The sequence below is a fragment of the Mirounga angustirostris genome, unplaced genomic scaffold (assembly GCF_029215605.1).
Source record: "Mirounga angustirostris isolate CCGP_5_RB_7025 unplaced genomic scaffold, mMirAng1.0.hap1 SCAF_6, whole genome shotgun sequence".
NCBI classification, from domain to species: Eukaryota; Metazoa; Chordata; class Mammalia; order Carnivora; family Phocidae; genus Mirounga; species Mirounga angustirostris.
This window is the reverse complement of record NW_026991714.1, coordinates 128,337,977-128,357,428: the sequence shown is the minus strand read 5'-3', so window position 1 is coordinate 128,357,428 and position 19,452 is coordinate 128,337,977. Positions and strand designations below refer to the sequence as shown.

The following is a 19,452-nucleotide window of genomic DNA, read 5'->3' as shown; positions in this document are numbered from 1 at the left end:
TCCTTTCAGTTTTGCTAGTTTCTTAAGATGAAAGTTTAGGTCATTCATATGAGACTTTTCTTTTTTCCTAATATAAATACTTAGTCCTATAAATTTCCCTATAAACACTACTTTAGTTGCATCTGAAACATTTTTATTTGTTGTGTTTATATTGTCATTCAAGTTCAACCCACTTTCTGATTTCCGTTGTGATTTCTTCTTTGACCTTTGGATTATTTAGGACTATTTTGTTTAATTTCCACATATTTGGGGAATTTTATTTTATTTTAATTTTTTTAAGGATTTTATTCATTTATTTGACAGAGAGAGAGCACAAGCAGGGGGAGCAGCAGAGGGAGAGGGAGGAGAATGCTCCCTGCTGAGCAGGCAGCCCAACACGGGGCTCAATCCTGGGACCCTAGGATCATGACCAAGCCCAGGGCAGACACTTAACCAACTGAGCCACCCAGGCACCCCAATTTGGGGATTTTTAAATTTTTTCAGATATCTTTCTGTTAGTAATATTTAGTTTAATTCTGTTTTGGTCAAAGGATATTCTTTATGTGATTTCAGTCCTTTGAAATTTATTGAGACTTGTTTTATGGCCCAGAATACAGTCCATCCTGGTAAATGACTCTTCTGCACTTGATTTTGCTCTTGAAGTAAACTGTTCTGTAAGTGTCACTTTGGTCAAGTTGTTTGATGTGGTCTCTGTTTTCACATATTTTTTTGTGTACTTGTTCTAAAGGGACAGAGAGGGCTGTTGCAATCTCTAACTGTAATTGTAGGTTTGTCTATTTTTTCAGTTCTTTCACTTTTTGGTTTATATATTTTATAGTTTTGCTGTCACATGTGTACACATTTAGGATTATCATATTTTGGTGAGTTAAACCTTTTATCATTGTGTAATGTCCCTCTTTATCTCTGGTAATATTCCTCGTTCTGAAGTGTGTTTGGTCTGATATTAATACAGCCATTGTGGTTTTTCTCTTTTTCCCCTCGTTTTTCAAAGATTTTATCTTTAATCTCTATACCCATTGTGGGGCTGAAGCCCACAACTCTGAGATCAAGAGTTGCATGTTATACCAACTGAGCCAGCCAGGCACCCCTGGTTTTTCTTTTTTGATTAGTGTCTCCATGTTTACCTTATTTATTTATTTTTATTTTATTTATTTATTTATTTATTTATTTATTTATTTATTTATTTATTTATTTATAAAGATTTTATTTATTTATTTGACAGAGAGAGACACAGCGAGAGCAGGAATACAAGCAGGGGGAGTGGGAGAGGGAGAAGCAGGCTTCCCGCGGAGCAGGGAGCCCGATGTGGGGCTCGACCCCAGGACTCTGGGACCATGACCTGAGCCGAAGGCAGACGCTTAACGACTGAACCACCCAGGCGCCCCTCCATGTTTACCTTTTTCTGTCCTTTTACTATTAACTTATCTATATTTTTATATTTAACATGGCTCTCTCTCTCTTTTTTTTTTTTTTAAGTAGGCTCCACACCCAGCATGCAGCCCACTGTGGGGCTTGAAACTCATGACCCTGAGATCAAGACCTGAGCTGAGATCAAGAGTTGGATGCTTAACTGACTGAGCTACCCAGGCCCTCCCAGTTTTCTATCACTTCAATAAAATATAAGAGTTTTCTACTAGATAGTGTTCTGTAATCACCAACCCTCACATTTACTTTGATGATATAGTTGTCGTATGTATTACATGTACGTACATTGAAAATTCTACCAGACAATGCTATAATTTTTCCTTGTGACTATCATCCTTATTCTAAAAATTTCAGAGAGAAAAATATATTTTTTTATATTTACATAGATATTTTCCATTTCTGTTGCTCTTTTTATTCCAGAAGATTCAAATTTCCTTCTGGTATTATTTTTCTCAGTCTTAAAAATTTTCTTTAGCAGTTCCTTTAGAGCAGGCCTCCTGGTGACAAGATTTAAAAATATTCTTTCATTTCTCAGGTATTTTTGCTGGATTTAGAATTTTGAGTTGATAGGTTCTTATCTTTAAGTATTTTGAAGATGTTATTTCCCTTTTTCTGGTCTCCATGGTTTCTGAAAATAAGTCTATGGTCATTTTAATCATTTTTTTCCTTGTTTGTAATATGTTGTTTTTCTCTAGGTTCTTTTAGGATTTTTTCCCTTATCTTTGGCTGTTAGCAGTTTGATTATGATTTGTCTAGGCATGGTTTTTCTGTGAGTTCATCCTGTTTGGGATTTGCTGAGCTTCTTGACTCTACTAAATTTGGGAGTTTTCGGCCATTCTTTTTTTAAATTTTTAAAAAAAATTTTAAAGATTTTATTTATTTATTTGACAGAGAGAGAGACAATGAGAGAGAGAACACAAGCAGGGGGAGTGGGAGAGGGAGAAGCAGGTTTCCCACTGAGCAGGGATCCTGATGTGGGGCTCAATCCCAGGACCCTGGGATCATGACCTGAGCTGAAGGCAGACGCTTAATGACTAAACCACCCAGGCGCCCCTGCAAAATTTTTTCTGCTCCAAGTTCTTTCTTCTTCCTTTTCTTGGACTACAATTACACAGATGTTAGGCTTTTTGATATTGTCCCTCTCTTCCCTGAAGCATTATTTGGTCTCTCCCATTTTTTTCTGTTCTTCTTATTTAGTAGTTTCTACTGTTCTATCTTTAGGTTCACTAACTCCTGTGAGAATAATTGAATAATTTTGGATTACATCTTGGACATTTTTAATGTTACGTTGTGTAGACTCAGGGTTCAATTATAATCCTCTGGAGATTTGTTTGTTTGGTTTTCGGAGGCAGTCAACGCAGATGGGGTTAGACTACAAGTTCTGCCTCACCTCTGTGGGTTGTGGTTCCAATACCAGTTTAGTTTTCAGAGCCTTTTCTGTGCTGCTTTGGATCTGGTCCATGCATGTACCACTCAAGGGTTAGTTGAGGCTTGGACTGTCGTTCAAAAATCCATTCAGGGGGCGCCTGGGTGGCTCATTCTGTTAAGGGTCTGACTCCTGGTTTTGGCTCAGGTCATGATCTCTGGGTCGTGGGATCAAGCTCCACGTCAGGCTTCTCACTCAGCGTGGAGTCTGCTTCAGATTCTTTCTCCCTCCCCCGTGTCCCTCCCTGCTCTCTTTCTCCCTCTCAAATAAATAAATAAATAAAATGTTTAAAACACACACACACACACACAAACCCCACCAAATATCCATTCAGGGGGTGCCTGGGTGGCTCAGTCGTTAAGCGTCTACCTTCTGTTCAGGTCATGATTGCAGGGTCCTGGGATCGAGCCCCGCATCTGGCTCCCTGCTCGGCGGGAAGCCTGCTTCCCCGTCTCCCACTCCTGCTTGTGGTCTGTCTCATGTTGTCTCTCTCTGTCAAAATAAATAAATAAAATCTTTAAAAAAAACCCAAACAAATATCCATTCAGTTCTTAAAGCCTTTGCTTTGCTGCTTATATCTTTGTTCCATATTTGCTCAGCTCAGGCATGAGCCTAAGAATTGTGCAACTATTATATGCAGAATTAGGGGAACACTTTCTCCTGGTTTGTCCAGGATTCTCTTTGTGTTCTCTGACCAGCAAAAGCCCCCTTTTCTGGTTTCTTTCTACAGAAAGGTGAGGTTTCTATTGAAGTTTTAGCCATCTACCTAGCTTCTCCACCATGCATCTCTGTGAAAGCCTGAAAGAAAAATAGGAGAAAAGATAACCTGAAACTCCTTTTGTGGGTGTTTCTCTAAGTTTTGACTCCCTTCTATAATCTGTCTGCTTATACTTAATTTTTAGGGCCCCCAGGTAGTTACTCTTTGAATTCAATACAGAACTTTTAGCTATAATCAGTAAGAGAGAGAGGCTATAGTGGTTTTACTCTGCCATGCTGGAAGTGGCAGCACACCTTCATTTTCCCCCCAGTTTTATTGAGAAATAATTGGCACACATCACTGTGAAGATTAAGGCATATAGAATGATGGTTTGATTTACATATATAGTGAAATGATTGCCACAGTAGGTTCAGCTAACATCCATCTTTTCACATAGATACAATAAAAAGAAAAAAGGAAGAAAGGAAAAAAAATTTTTCTCCTCATGATGAGAACTCTTAGGATTTTACTCTCTTTAATAGCTTTCCTGTATATCATACAGCAGTGTTAGCTAAATCCTCCTGTTGTAGGGTACATCCCTTATTTATCTTCTTTATTCTGTAACTGGAAGTTTGTATCTTTTGACCACCTTCCTCCATTCCCCCTCTCCCTACCCTCCGTCTCTGGTACCCCCAAATCTGATCTCTTTTTTTTATGGGTTTGTATTTGTTTTGTTTTTAGATTACACATATAAGTAAGATCATATAGTATTTGTCTTTCTCTGTGTCACTTATTTCACTTAGAATAATGTCTTTGGGGTCCATCTGTATTGTCACAAATAGGGTTTTCTCGTGTTTTATAGCTGAATAATATTCCATTGTATATATATGTCACAACTTCTTTATTCATTCATCCATTGATAGCGACTTAGATTGTTTCCATGTCTTGGCTCTTATGAATGATGCTGCTGTGAACATGGGGTTGCAGATATCTTTTCAAATTAGTGTTTTGGTTTTCTTTGGATAAATACCTAGAAGTGGAATTACTAGATCATATGGTAGTTTTTATTTTTAATTTTTAAAGATTCCTCATACTGTTCCCATGGTGGCTGCATTAATTTACATTCCTACCAACAGTGCATGAAGGTTCCCTTTTCTCCTCATCCTATCCTTGCCAATGCTTGTTATTTCTTGTCTTTTATTATTAGCCATTTTGACAGGTGAGGTGATATCTCATTGCGGTTTTGATTTGCATTTCCCTGATGAGTATGGTGTTGAACATCTTTTCACATGGCCATTAGCCATCTATATGTCTTCTTTGAAAAAATGTCTATTCAAGTCTTCCACTCATTATTTAATTAGATTGTTTTTTTGGTGTTGAGTTGTAGGAATTCGTTATATATTTTATATATTTTGGATATTAATTTGCAAATGTCTTCTCCCATTCAGTAGGTTTGTTTTGTTGATGTTTTCCTTCCTTCTCTATGCAAAAGCTTTTTATTTTAATGGAATCCCAGTTGTTTATTTTTCCTTTTTCCTCCTTTGCCTGAGGAGACAGATCCAAAAAAAAATACTGCTAAGATTGATGTCCGAGAGTCTGCTGCCTATATTTTCTTTTAGGAGTTCTGTGGTTTCAAGTTTTACATTTAGGTCTTTAATGCATTTTGAGTTTATTGTATATGGTATAAGGAAGTGGTCCAGTTTCTTTCTTTTTTTTTTTTTTTGCATATAGCTATCCAGTTTTCCCAACACCATTTATTGAAGAGACTGTCTCTTCTCCATTGTATATTCTTTTTTTTCTTTTTTCTTTTATTTATTTATTTGACAGAGAGAGACACAGCAAGAAAGGGAACACAAGCAGGGGGAGTGGGAGAGGGAGAAGCAGGCTTCCCGCGGAGCAGGGAGCCCGATGCAGGGCTCGATCCCAGGACCCTGGGATCATGACCTGAGCCGAAGGCAGTTGCTTAACAACTGAGCCACCCAGGCGCCCCTCCATTGTATATTCTTTTTTTTTTTTTTTTTTTTTTTTTAGACTTTATTTATTTGAGACAGAGAGAATGAGAGACAGAGAGCATGAGAGGGAGGAGGGTCAGAGGGAGAAGCAGACTCCCTGCTGAGCAGGGAGCCCGATGCGGGACTCGATCCCGGACTCCAGGATCATGACCTGAGCTGAAGGCAGTCGCTTAACCAACTGAGCCACCCAGGCGCCCCTCCATTGTATATTCTTGACTCCTTTGTCATAGATTAATATATGTGAGTTTATTTCTGGATTCTGTACTCTGTTTCATTGATCTATGTGTCTGTTTTTGTGCTAGTAACATGCTGTTTTGATTACTGTAGCTTTGTAGTATAGTTTGAAATCTGGAGGCATGATACCTCCAGGTTTGTTCTTCTTTCTCAAGATTGGTTTGGGTATTCAGAGTCTTTGGTTCCATACAAATTTTATGATTATTTGCTTTATTTCTGTGAAAAATGCTATTGGTATTTGGATAGGGATTGAACTGAATCTGTAGATTGCTTTGGGTAGTATGGACATTTTAACAATATTAATTCTTTCAATCCATGAGCATGGTATATCTTTCTATTTATTTATGTCATCTTCAATTTCTTTCACCAGTGTCTTATAGTTCTCAGAGTACAGGTCTTTCGCCTCTTAAGTTTTTTCCTAGGTATTTTATTCTTTTTGATGCAATTGTAAATGGGATTGTTTTCTTAATTTCTCTTTCTGATCATTGGGTACTAGTGAATGGAAACACAGATTTCTGTATATTAATTTTGTATCTTGCTGCTTTACTGAATTCATTTATCAGTTCTAATAGTTTTTTTGGTGGAGTCTTTAGTGTTTCTATAAATAGTATCATGTCATATGCAAATAGTGACAGCTTACTTCTTCCTCCCGATTTGGATGCCTCTTCTGTATTTTTAAATATGCTGTTAATCTCATTAATCTTAGTTCATTTTATCCAGTGTAGTGTGCATTTCAGAAGGTTTTTTCTTCCCTAGAAGTTCTGTTTGGACTTCTTTTTAATATGTCCATTTCTTTCCTCATTGTATTTGTATTTTCCTCAGTCTTCCTGAGAATATGGAGCATATTTACAGTAGTTGTTTTAATGTCCTTTTCTGCTAATTCTGCTAATTTTCCTCATGTTTGGATCTGTTTCTGTTGACTGGTTTTTCTCTTGCTTATTTGGTCATATTTTCCTGCTTTGAATGCCTGGTAAATTTTAAATTAGATTTTGGACATTGTGATTTTAATGTTGTGAGTGCTAGATTTTGTTATATTATTTTATATAGTTAAACTTTGTTCTAGAATGTGGTTACATTATTTGGAAATCAGTTTTATCCTTTCAGGTTTGTATTTAAGGGTTGTCAGGGGAGGTTGAGAGCCATCTTTAATGCTAATTTGGCCCCATTGCTAATGCATTATCCATCTGCAGACTCTGTCTGACAACCAGTGTATGAGTAGGTCTTTCTACTCTTGCTGGTGGAAAGACAAATTATTTTACTTGTGGAGCCCTCTGTGAGCTTAACAATTTCTTTTCCTTTCCAGTGGTTCTCTGTGCCCAGCCTTGAGTATTTTCCTCTTCTATATATGCACATCAGTATTCAGCAAAAGATGTAAGAGGACCCTTCTACAGACCTCCAGAGTTCCTTGTCAAACTCCCTCTTCTACAGTACTCTGTCTCACAAATTCTAGGTGCCTTGGCCTCTCCAAGTGTTGGTCTCTATGTCTTTGGCTTGGCAAGACTTCTGGGTTCTGTATAGTTTCCTCCTCCCTGTCCCACAGGCTAGAAACTTCTCCATGCAGTAAGCTGGGGTAATCGTAGGGCTCACCTTGTTTTTTTTCTTCAGGGATCACAGTTCTGTATGCCTGTTGTCCAACGTCTGGTAGTTGTTGTTTCATCTGTTTTGTCCAGGGTTCTGTCATTTAAGGTAGGAGGGTGAATTATGTTTTGTTCTTCTGTCATGGCTAGAAGAGGAAGGCTCACTGAAACATTTTTGATGAAGGCACACATTTAATATTCCTATGACATTAATTTATTGCAGTGAAGTCCACTGAATAGGAAGGCCCTCCAAAGGAAGGAACTGCCCTGAACCATAAATGATACCATATTTTGAACTGGGTTTTTTTTTTTTTTCATTAAAAAAGATAATCATAAATACTAAATAAAAAGAAAAATCAAGATGGAAAAAATAAATTTTACAGTTTCTCCTTTCTAGTGCTATGATTGTTTTCATAGTTGTGTATTAGCCTACACGTATGCATAGTTTTACATAGTTGTAATCATGTTATTCTTCTATTTTGTGGTTTTTTAAAACATATGTCATAAAATATTCTTTTTTTGTACTTTTCTTAAATCTTTTTTTTTTTTTTCAGTGTGGGCTTAGTTTATTTAACCATTCTTTTCATGGAAATTATGGTTGTTTCCAGTTTTTACTATTACTTATGTCTCTATTTAAAATGGGTGTGTAATATGTTACTTTTGTGAACTATAATTTACTACATAAATGATTACCTTAGCTTGAAGCTTTTAGGGCATTTTGAAATAATTTTGTGTTTAAATTTGGTAACAGAAAAGAATGTAAAAGCCTATGGCATTTTTAAAGGAAATGCAGTGATGAGGTCATCTGGTGCCTGTTCACTAAGGAACAGAGCTGACAGAATATTACAGAGAAATAATCATGGACAGAGTTAAATACCTCTCTGAGTTAAGGAGAGGAAAATTCAGCTCAATTCCATAAATGTTTTGGTCCCCACCCTCAGAGAATTTATGATCTAGTGGAGGATCTAGTGAAACACATTTAAGGAGTTTCACAGTTGAGTTGGAAAAGATATGTCTGACCTGCTTAAACAATTGTGTTCATCACATGATTAAATTTGTACATACACTTTAACTAAAGGACCTTTACTTGGAACTATACCAACTTCCCCAGCACTAAATCTTGTAAATTAGAAAAGCAGTGTTCTGATAATATGTTTTATTAAGGCTTCCATACTCTCTTTCATAAAATTGCATGAATTTATAAAAATGTGGTATTGCTAGAATGAGTTTTCTTTCCTGGTTACAGCCAGAGGCCTTCCCTCAGATTTAGCTGCTGCTGTTACTCTCCTTGCTAGAATAATGGGCTGGAGTAGCTAGTGATGGTACTCAGGTATAAAGTTCCTGGGCAAATTGGTTACACATTTCTTTTTTTTTTTTAAATAATAGTTTATTTTATTTTATTTTATTTTTATTTTTATTTTTTTAACATTTTATTTATTTATTTGACAGAGAGTGAGTTAGTGAGAGAGGGAACACAAGCAGGGGGAATGGGAGAGGGAGAAGCAGGCTTCCCGCTGAGCAGGGAGCCCGTTGGGGGGCTCGATCCCAGGACCCTGGGATCATGACCTGAGCCAAAGGCAGACGCTTAACCAACTGAGCCACCCAGGCGCCCCTGGTTACACATTTCTTAATGTTTGTTGGGCTCCACTTTCCTTCCTTTGGGAAAGTCTCAGATATATTCATTCATTTGTTTGGGAGACCATTTATTTAAATAATAATAGCTAATATATAACATTTACTACGTGCCAGACACTGATCTAAGGCTTTATATATATTAACTTATTTAATTTTCATAATAATCTTTTCATGTAAGTATTGCTATTATTGTCTTAGTAAATGGCAGGGGCAGGAACTGGACTCTGACGTTTGGCTTCAGGGTTCATACTCATAACCATTTACTGTAAGTACATGCTCTCGAGTCACATTCTCCAGGTTCAAAGTCTAGCTCAGTTACATACAACTGTTTGAATGACTTAGATCAATTACTTGTCTCCTCTGAGTCTGTTTCTTCATCTCTATGCTATCTTTCATATAACCTAACTTTGTTCGCTTCTTGGCACATAGTAAACTTGGCTCTTATTAACTATTCCTTCATTAAAAACATAAACTTGGGGTGCCCACCATGTGCTTGCTCTTCCAAGGAGCAGTTGTGCTGGTTTGTCTCTTTTTTGTAAAGTCGTATCAGTACTGTTTGTATGGTCCTGAAGCTCTTAGCTGATTGAGGATATTCTGTATTTCGATCATCTTTCCTCCTATTGGTAAGTGTGGAAAAGAGATAGAATGTGGTCAGAAAATGGAAGGCTTTTCCTGTTGATTCATGTTGCAGGTCACACAGTTAAGTCATAGGAGCTAAAACAGGTTACTCCTTGGTTGAAACATGACCATCCTCTATCTAGCAAGATTATTTGCCCTGTTTGACCCAGCTTAAATCTTTAGGAGAAAGGTAAGTATGGAGCAGGAGGGGATACTTATTCAGCCAGCCATTTCCACTAAATCAACCCTAGCCATTAGGGAAATGATAAATGTGGCAGCCAGATTAATCTTACCTTACCACTTCAGTGTAGATTTTAAATGAATGTAAAAACTAAGTATGGAAACCAGTTAGTAGGGAGTAGATGGAGGGGAACCCAAGGTAGAGGAGTATTTTGATAGAAAGGAAAAAAAGCTAGAGAAAAAAAATCCTGGTGAAGATAGTTGAGAATAAGCCCTTAATATTTTTCTCTGAGATGAGGAAGTTTTAAATGGAATGTTGGTATAGGCTCTGTTTGGTTATTCTAATAAAGCTATTCCAAGATGTATCTTTATTCCTCATATTTGTGTTTTATACGGGGGTCTAACAGATCTTTTTTCTTTTCTTCCTTACAGTCCTGAGGCTTTCTACCAATGCAGGCCAGTGGAAAGAAGCAGCTAGCAAGGTGACCCATGCATTAGTTAATATCAGGTAAGGAATGAGAGCTTACCTCTTTCAGCATTCCTTGGCTCATCCTGAGGTTTATTGTACCTTTCTGAGTGGAGTGTGTTGAACACTGCTATTTTAAGCCCTGATATCTGTAGGAGTGGAAGAAATGTCGTACTTGATCAAGAAAAGCAGGAGTGCATGAGACTTTCATATTGTCATATTGAAATAGCTCACAGTGCTGTTCTATGAATTTTCTTACCAAGAGATGGTTGCAAGCCCTTTGTTGCCAAAGTGTTTTTCTGTGTATAGGCCATCTGAAAACTTTTCTCTGAAAAATTTTTTTCTGCCATTCTCTGTGAGTTCAGGGAATGACTCATGGGGATCTGGAACTTTGACGTTTTGCTTTACATGGCTCTTTCTATTTGTGGTAAACAGAGGCAAATGGAGCTCATGGGGCTAAGTTATTTTAGGTTCCTTATGAAACAGCAAAGCAATTACAGAGTGTTATATGTATTGGATAAAATTGAGTCAGACATGGAGTTTGGCTTAGGGTCTTGAGGAAATACCACACACTCACAGGAGTGAGCTGTTTGTAAATGGAGAGAATGTGCTTTCAGTATCATGAAATCTCAAGCTGACTTTCCTTACATTCCTTGTTCCCTTTGTGCCTATCATTTCCCATTTTCTCAACAATTATTAAATTGTTCTTGCAAACAATTGAAAAATTAACACTTGAGTAGAAGAGGCAAACCCAACAGATGGGGAAACTTGATTTAGCTCCAGATGTAAGCCTTGCCAGACATTCCCAGTGATGGTAATGCACATCTACAAGTTGGTATAGATTCTAATGTGTGACAGCGCTGGGATTTAGTGTTTATTTCTGTATCTTTCTTTTCTTTTCCTTTCTTTTTAATATTTTTCTCTCCCTCTCCTTTTTTTAAAAAAAGTATAATGTCCTGTGGTGATTTACAGCGGTATTTGGCACATCTGGGAACAAAAGGAGAAGTGTGAAATGTGTGTGTTGGGAGAGCTGGAGTGAGGGGGCAAGGGGGTGAGATGTGCTAACAAGATTGCACTGAAGGTTGATCTGCCTTACCTGACCCCAGAGACATTTTGCTGCAAACACAGTTTTATAAATCTCACAAATGCTTATCTGTACCTAGCAAATAAACCAGATACTGTAGTGAGGCCTTATGATAAATAAAAAGAATCAGGAATTACAAACTGCCTTCTCCCAAATATCCCTTTGTGACCCAAGGGCAGTATGACAAATGTGGGTGGTTGAAAGAAGCTCCAGATTCTGGGCTAGAGTATGAAGTTCATATGGGTATAATTTATGTTGTGTTTATTTATTCATGTATTTACTTAGGCTTTCCAGGCAGCTCCTTTTCATCTGGGGCCTGTTTCCTTGATCACATTCCTTTATGCTTGCTTTATCTCCTACTTTGTTGCTTTCCCTTTCAGTGGCTTCTGGCTTGGCTGCTGTCCTTATTCTTCCCAAGGGTCGTCAAACAGCTGATTTAAGCGTTTGGCCTATGCTTTTTGTGAATAGCCCAGAAAGGACTGGGCTGAACTTTGAGCGGATGCCTATAACCATGACCTCTTTCTTCTCTTTGCAAGTCTCCATCAGGTCTCTACCTTCATTTCATTCCTCACATTTCTTTGATGAACCTGCTGCAGGGAATAATTAGATTATCTTCACTGTCACTAATGAATTAGACTTGGCGTTTATGTCAAAAGTATCAAAGATACAGTCAATTTTCTCAAGAGATTACAGGAAAAATGTGTTTGAATGTTGCTTACCACACTAAGGCCAGATCAGGGCAAAATAGTTGTGATGCCAAGCCAGCTAAAGTTTACTTTTTTTTCCTTTCTGACACTTATTTTCACTTAATAAGTGCTAAGCTTTGTGCTCTTTTATATACTGTCTTCTTCAGTATTCAAACTCTATAGAGTATATCACAAGCTTTTAAAAATACACTTTTTACCAGTGAGGAAACTGAGTCTTAAAGATATTGTGAATTGCAGAAAGTCCCACCGTTGTTGTTTGGCAAAGCTGAGAATCATTGGTCCTTTAACTCCCAAGTCCAGGGCTCAGGGCTCTTTCTTCTAAAGATTTTTTTATTTTTAAGTAATCTCTACTCTCAAGTTGGGGCTCAAATTCAGAACCCTAAGATCAAGAGCCACATGCTCCACCGACTGATCCAGCCAAGCACCCTGACTGAGCCAGCCCAGCACCCCAGGGCTGCTTCTTCTGTACCATAATGGCTCCCATAGAGTTGCATCAAAGGCTGCCATGGAGGTAAACAGAAAACTCAGCATGATGTGTTGAAAGGAACATGGAAATTTTAGTTAGAGAAGCTGGATTTAAAATTTTTGTCTCTACCACTTAATGTGTGACCTTGAGCAAGTTATTTAGCTCCTCTGGACCTCTTTCCACTGTTTATAAAATGAAGATCACGATGATATCAACTCTTTCACGGGGAAATAGTTGTGAGAACTATATAATGTATGTGAAAGCACTTAGTCAACTATAAAATATTGGCCTGAAGCATAATGTATTTAAGATTCATCTCTGTTGTAGTATGTCACAATTTCCTTCCTTTTTAAGGCCGATTAATATTCCGTTGTATGTATATGCCATGTTTTGTTATTCCATTCATCCATTGATGAAATCCCAAGTGGGTTGCTTCCACCCTTTGGTCGTTGTGTTTTGGTTATTTGTATATGGGTGTACAAATATCTGTCCAGTTCCTGCTTTCACTTCTCTTGGGCCTAAACCTAGAAGTGGAATTGGTGGATCATATGATAATTCTGTTTAATTTTTTTAGTAAATGCCATACTGCTTTTAGGATTAGCATTTTGAGCCTTCCTTAGAATGTTTCTTAAGTATGTCTTCATATATCCCTTCTATAAAACTTAAGATGTTATCCCTAACCTTGAAAGATGTTTTGCTTTTTTTGTAGGTAGATTTTGATGCTTTGAATGAGGATGGTGCAGGGAGTTTCTTTTCTCAGAGTTAGTATTCTCTTGGCTGAGGGTGAAAAAGTGGTATGCCTGTCTGCATTCCACTCCAGTGGTAATGAGTGCTGCCTTATGCTCCCTTGGTTTTTTTCTAAGAGCTTGTGTTGTACATCCATGACACTATTAACTTTGGGTGGTTTAGAAAACAAGAGACTGTGTCAGAAAATTGGACCCATGGGTCTCCCAGGGATACTATGGGATGTTTAACTATTGGCCACCAAGTTTATTAATAAGGATAGAGTATATAGAGGCTTAGAAGTAAAACTCTGAGGGCGCCTGGGTGGCTCAGTCGTTAAGCATCTGCCTTCAGCTTGGGTCATGGTCCCGGGGTCCTGGGATCGAGCCCCGCATCGGGCTCCCTGCTCAGCGGGAAGCCTGCTTCTCCCTCTCCCACTCCCCCTGCTTGTGTTCCCTCTCTCTCTATGTCTCTGTCTCTGTCAAATAAATAAGTAAAAATCTTAAAAAAAAACAAAGTAAATCTGTGATAGCATGCAACATTTACTTTTGTTGTTATAAAGATTATTTGTGCTAATCCCACAGCTGGAAAAGATTTCTAAGGCAGAGTGAACGAACTCTTAGCCACCTCTCCTGTAGTATGTTCTTTGATAACCATGGAAAAGGTTTGGGTTGCATATGAAATTTTCAGACATCTAACTAACAGCTGAGAGGGCCTCAAGGTGGTTTGGTAGTTGATGACAGCTACAAGTTATGTTTTTGGGATCTTCTGGAATGCAATACATCTAATGGCAACCCTAACATAGTATCTTACAGCCCGTGAAAGGCAGAAAGGCTGCAGACTTTAATGTTTTTTGGAGTTCAGATTGTGACAGTGAAAATTAAAAGTGCTTCCACATGCTTGGAGGCCTAAATTTGCTCAAGTGTCAGTCTGTTTGCTTTTCACTTGTCTTTCGTGGCTTAGTCATGCCAGCTCTTTAATTGTCAGAGTTATTTGTGTTTAAACAATTTGTCTCTCTCTTCCTGTTTGATCCTTCAGAGAGATTCTTAAAATGCAGCTGCTTAGAAACTGCTGTTTTTTAAATTGAAGTATAGTTGACATACAATGTTCTATCAATTTCAGGTGTACAGCATAGCGACTCAACAATTCTATTCATTGTGCAGTGCTCACCATGATGAGTGTAGTTACCATCTGTCACCATACATAGTTATTACAATATTATTGATTATATTCCCTGTGCTCTACTTTTCATCTTATTTTGTAACTGGACATTTGTACCTCTTAATCTGCTTCACCTATAACATCCATCCCTTTGCCCCCACCTGTCTGGTAACTACTGGTTTGTTCTCTGTATTTATTTTATTTTATTTTATTTTATTTTATTTTATTTTATTTTATTTTATTTTATTTTATTTTATTTTATTTTATCTTTGAAGATTTTATTTATTTATTTGACAGAGAGAGATAGCAAGAGCAGGAACATAAGCAGGGGGAGTGGGAGAGGGAGAAGCAGGCTTCCGGCTAAGCAGGGAGCCTGATGTGGGACTTGATCCCAGGACCTGACCATGACCTGAGCCGAAGGCAGACGCTCAACTGAGCCACCCAGGCACCCCTGTTATCTATATTTATGAGTTTGTTTTTGTTTGTTTGCTTGTTTGTTTTGGTTTTTAGATTTCATATGTAGGTGAAATCATATGGTATTCGTCTTTTTCTGTCTGACTTATTTCACTTAGCATATTACCCTCTAGGTTCATCTATGTTGTTGTGAATGGCAAGATCTCATTCCTTTTTATGGCTGAGTAATATTATATTCCATTGTGTGTGAATGTATATGTATATATACCACAAATTTATCCATTTATCTCTTGATGGACACTTGGGTTGCCTCTATATCTTGGCCAATGTAAATAATACTGCAGTAAATATTGGGGTGTGTATATCTTTTCAAATTAGAGTTTTTGAGAAACTATTCTTTTTTTAAGTAGCCGTCATGCCCAATGTGGGGCTTGAATTCATGACCCTGAGATTGAGAGTCACATGCTCTACTGACTGAGCTAGCCAGGTGCCCCGAAACTGCTGTTTTTATTGGAATACCTGATGTCATTAATGTACAGGGCCCTATATTTGTTCCTTCCCATAGGCGGGTTGTTCCTTTGTTTTGCCACAAGAAAAATAAAATATTACTGCTCTACCTTTAAAATTCTACTTTGTATAATTGTTAATTTAGCTGCCTTCACAGATCAGCTGGTCCACAAAGGAAAAATACTCTGAGGGGCCAAATGCAGGACTGGAAGGAAAGCATTTGGGAAGTTTTGCTTGGAGACTTATATGCTAAATATTTCCTGCCACCACTTAGCAGGTTACCCTAGTGAGGTCCTATACTTTAGGAAGATGTCTGCTATTAACCTAATTAGTCAAAAGAGAAAAAGAAAAATGTTAGACTAAAATCTGACCTTCATCTAACCAAACAACTTTCAAGGTAAGTAATTTGAAGCCCTTAATGAATCTGTTCAAGTTAACATCTTAATGCTTTTCACTTAATTAGCATTTTATTAGCACCAAGTTCACAATCCTATTCTCTGGTTGCTCACAGAAATAGTGGCTGAATCATTGCAAATAGGTTTTTTCCTGATCTGTAATTTTCTTAAGGTGGATAAAGTTTTAACTCTGTGATTAATATATTAAATTTTTCCTATATTAGGAATGCATTAAGCTAAAGTTTAGTTTTTCTTTGGCAATGACTTTTTATCCATTAGGCCCTCCAGGGCTGACAAGAATGACTTTTTAGATATTGCTGTGATTAGTGACAAGCTTGGGATTTGGAATGAGAATAAATGTCTTAATTGTTCACCTTGTGAGTTTGCCTCTTGTCCCTCTCTTTACTCCATGATCTTTTTGTTTCAGTGCTGAAGTAGTCCTTCCCCTACTTCCTGCTTGTGTGCTTATGTAGCTGTTTTCCTTCATCCTAAAAAATATCCCCTCAAAAAAAAAAAAAAAAAAAAAAAGAGGGGGAGGAGGAGGAGGAAAGCTTTAAATGTACACTCTGCTGGGGAGGCTGGGGAACAAGAATAGCTCTCAGCAGCCTCTAGATAGGGGGGTTCATTGGGCATAGCACCCTTTGGAGCAGGCTGCATATAGAATTCTGAATGTCATGGAGAAAAAGCCCACAGGCGGTAATCAGGGAGAGCACATTACTGTTGATGGCCAGAATTAGGGTTGGAAAGGGAATGTAAGGTCTCAGCTAGGCAGAGTCCCTCCAAATCCCCTTGCCCATGAACCTGTTTGGGCTACAGAATTTGCCTCTTAATCACAGTTCTTTAATCAGAATGGATATTGATGATGAGCTGAGAGGAGGAACAGTTTGACACCAGGCACTTCAGCTGAAGGATGCAATGTAGTCTAATGAAAAGTAAATATGGATCAAAGCAATCAAATGACAGGAGCAGAGGCATTGGGCTGTTGACTCTTGAATAGCAAGAAGTACATGAAAATAAGCTTCTAGACCAGTTGTCTGCTCAAAAGTGGCAGACAGGCAGGCTCAGATTATCCCCTGGGTTAGAATTTATCAGTAATGACCTTTCTTCTGGTAAACAGACCCTGCTGATCTCCCATTACAGAGAATGAAAAGCATTATGCAGATTAAAACAAAGCACCAAAATGAGGCTGCTATAATATTTCCCCAGTGACTGATAGCATTACATATTATTCTAATAATTGCTGTTCTCTAATCTCTTGAGACTACAGCTAGGAAAAAAAAACCAAACACTGAATCCCATGTGGTTAATCATCTGTTTTGCCCTAACTTGGTTTATGCTGCAAAGTGAGGTTTTGCATTAGGTCATAGCTGGGTTTGGTGAACTGCAGTACAGTAAAGAAGTCTTGGTTGAAGAAATTCAGGTATTTGTAATGGAATATTAAGATTTTTAGTTGGGGCTACTGTGATTTTAGGTGAGTATGACTTTAGTATATAAAAGCCCTCCTTCCCTCAATCTGAAATTCCCTTGGGGTCTTTTTCCGCTTTACTTTTTAAATTTTTTAAATTTATCATCATCATTTTTGTTTTTATTTTTTATTTTTTGTTGAACTCTTTTTTTTTTCATTTTTATTATTTTTAAAGATTTATTTATTGGAGAAAGAGAGCCCAAGAGAGTGTGGGAGTGGGAGGGGCAGGAGAGGGAGAGAGAATCTTGAGCAGATTCCCTGCTGAGCACGGAGCCCAACACAGGGCCTGATCTCACGACCCTGGTGCCCCTCACTTAGCCTTTTTTAAAGAAAATTGCAAGAAAATATGCATAACATAAAATTTACTATTTTAACCATTTTTAAGTCTACAGTTCTGTGGCATTAAGTACATCCACATTGTTGTGCAGCCATCACCGTGAGCCATCTTTTTCATATTCTTCAACTGAAATGAAACCGTAACTCCTCATTCCCTCCTCCTAGCCCCTGGCAATCGCCATTCCACTTTGTGTTTGTGAGTTTGACTACTCTAGGAACATATTTATAAGAGCAATTAAACAATATTTGTTGTTTTGTGCCTGGCTTATTTTACTTAGCATAATATCCTCAAGGTTCTTTCCATGTTGTATCATGTATCATAATTTCCTCCATTTTTTTTTTAAGTGATCTCTATACCCAGCATGGGGCTTGAACTCACAACCCCAAGATCAAGAGTCCCATGCTCCACTGACTGGGCCAGCTAGGTGCCCCCCCCCCCCCAACTTTTTAAAAGACTGAATAATACTCCATTGTATGTATACCACATTTTATTTATCCATTTATCCATTGATGGACCCTTGCATTGCTTCCACTTTTTAGCTATTGTGAATAATGCTTCTATGAACATGGGTGTACAAATCTTTGAGAACCTGCTTTTTCTTCCTTTGGGGATATACCCACAAGTGGAATTGCTGAATCATATGGTCATTTTATTTTTAATTTTTGGGGGGAATTACCATACCCTTTTCCATAACAGCTGCACCATTTTGTATTCCTACCAATGTTGTGCAAGGGTTCCAGTTTCTCCATACCCTGGATGACACTCGTTATTTTCTATTTTTTTTTATAATAGTTGTCCTGATGAGTATGAAATGCTATTGAATTGCAGTTTTGACTTGCATTTCCCTAATGACTAGTGGTATTAGTTATCTTTTTCATGTGCTTATTGGCTATTTGTCTATCTTCTTTGGAGCAATGTCTATTCCTGTCCTTTGCCAATTTTTAAATTGGGTTGTTTGGCTGTTTTGTTGTTGAATTTTAAGAATTCTTTATATATTCTGGATTCCAGCCTCTTATGAAATACATGGTTTGCAGATATTTTTTTCTGTGGATTGCCTTTTCATTCTGTTGATTGTGTCCTTTGATGCATAAAAGTTTTTAATTTTGGTGAAGTCCAGCTTATCTGTTTTTTTCTTTTGTTGACCATGCTTTTGGTGTCATATCCAAGCAATCATTGTCAATTCAAGTCCTGCAGCTTTCTCATGTTTCCTTCTAAGAAAAGGAATGTAAGAAAGCTCTTACATTTAGGTCTTTGATACATTTTAAGGGAAGTTTTATATATGGTGTAAGGTAAGGGTCCAACTTCATTTTTTTGCACGTGGCAATCCCCAGCACCCACTTTGCTTTTTTGAGATAACCACAGTTCTGATTTGTTAACTGAAATCAGGCTGAATTAACTGATGAGTGTAGAATTTGAGACTCCACATTTTTTCTGTATGTCCCTGTTCTGTTTGTTTTTTAGCTTTGTTCATTGCTCTGCTTGTTTAAGAGATGGCATAACATAGTGGTTAAGAGCAGGGACTCTATAGAGTTTGGTTCTCTGAGTTTGAGTCTAAGCTCTACCACTTACTTTGGACACGTTTTTTAACCACTCTTTGCTTCGAGTTTCCTCATGGAACCTGGGTCATTGCTGAGATGATTAAATGACAATATATGTAAAGGACTTGGAATAGTACCGGGCACACAGTCAGTCAGTACCTAGTACAGTCAGTTCTATGTAAATGTTCATTATTATCTTTTTTTTTTTTAAGATTTTATTTATTTATTTGAAAGCGAGAGAGATAGCGAGAGAGGGAACACAAGCAGGGGGAGTGGGAGAGGGAGAAGCAGGCTTTCCGCTGAGCAGGGAGCCCGATGTGGGGCTCAATCCCAGGACCCTGGGATCATTACCTGAGCCGAAGGCAGACGCTTAACGACTGAGCCA

The 19,452-nt window shown here is 37.8% G+C and overlaps 1 protein-coding gene across 3 annotated transcripts in view; it reads left to right on the top strand.

The window, feature by feature from the left end:
- The window catches only part of ARMH3 (armadillo like helical domain containing 3), a 181,025-nt gene that overhangs the window by 91,243 nt on the left and 70,330 nt on the right, over nt 1-19,452 (top strand). For all 3 annotated transcript variants that reach the window (XM_064595201.1, XM_045878674.3, XM_064595200.1), the window contains one exon: nt 10,237-10,312. In XM_064595201.1, the coding sequence (XP_064451271.1) occupies nt 10,237-10,312 (76 nt within the window). The remainder of the gene's footprint in view (nt 1-10,236; nt 10,313-19,452) is intronic.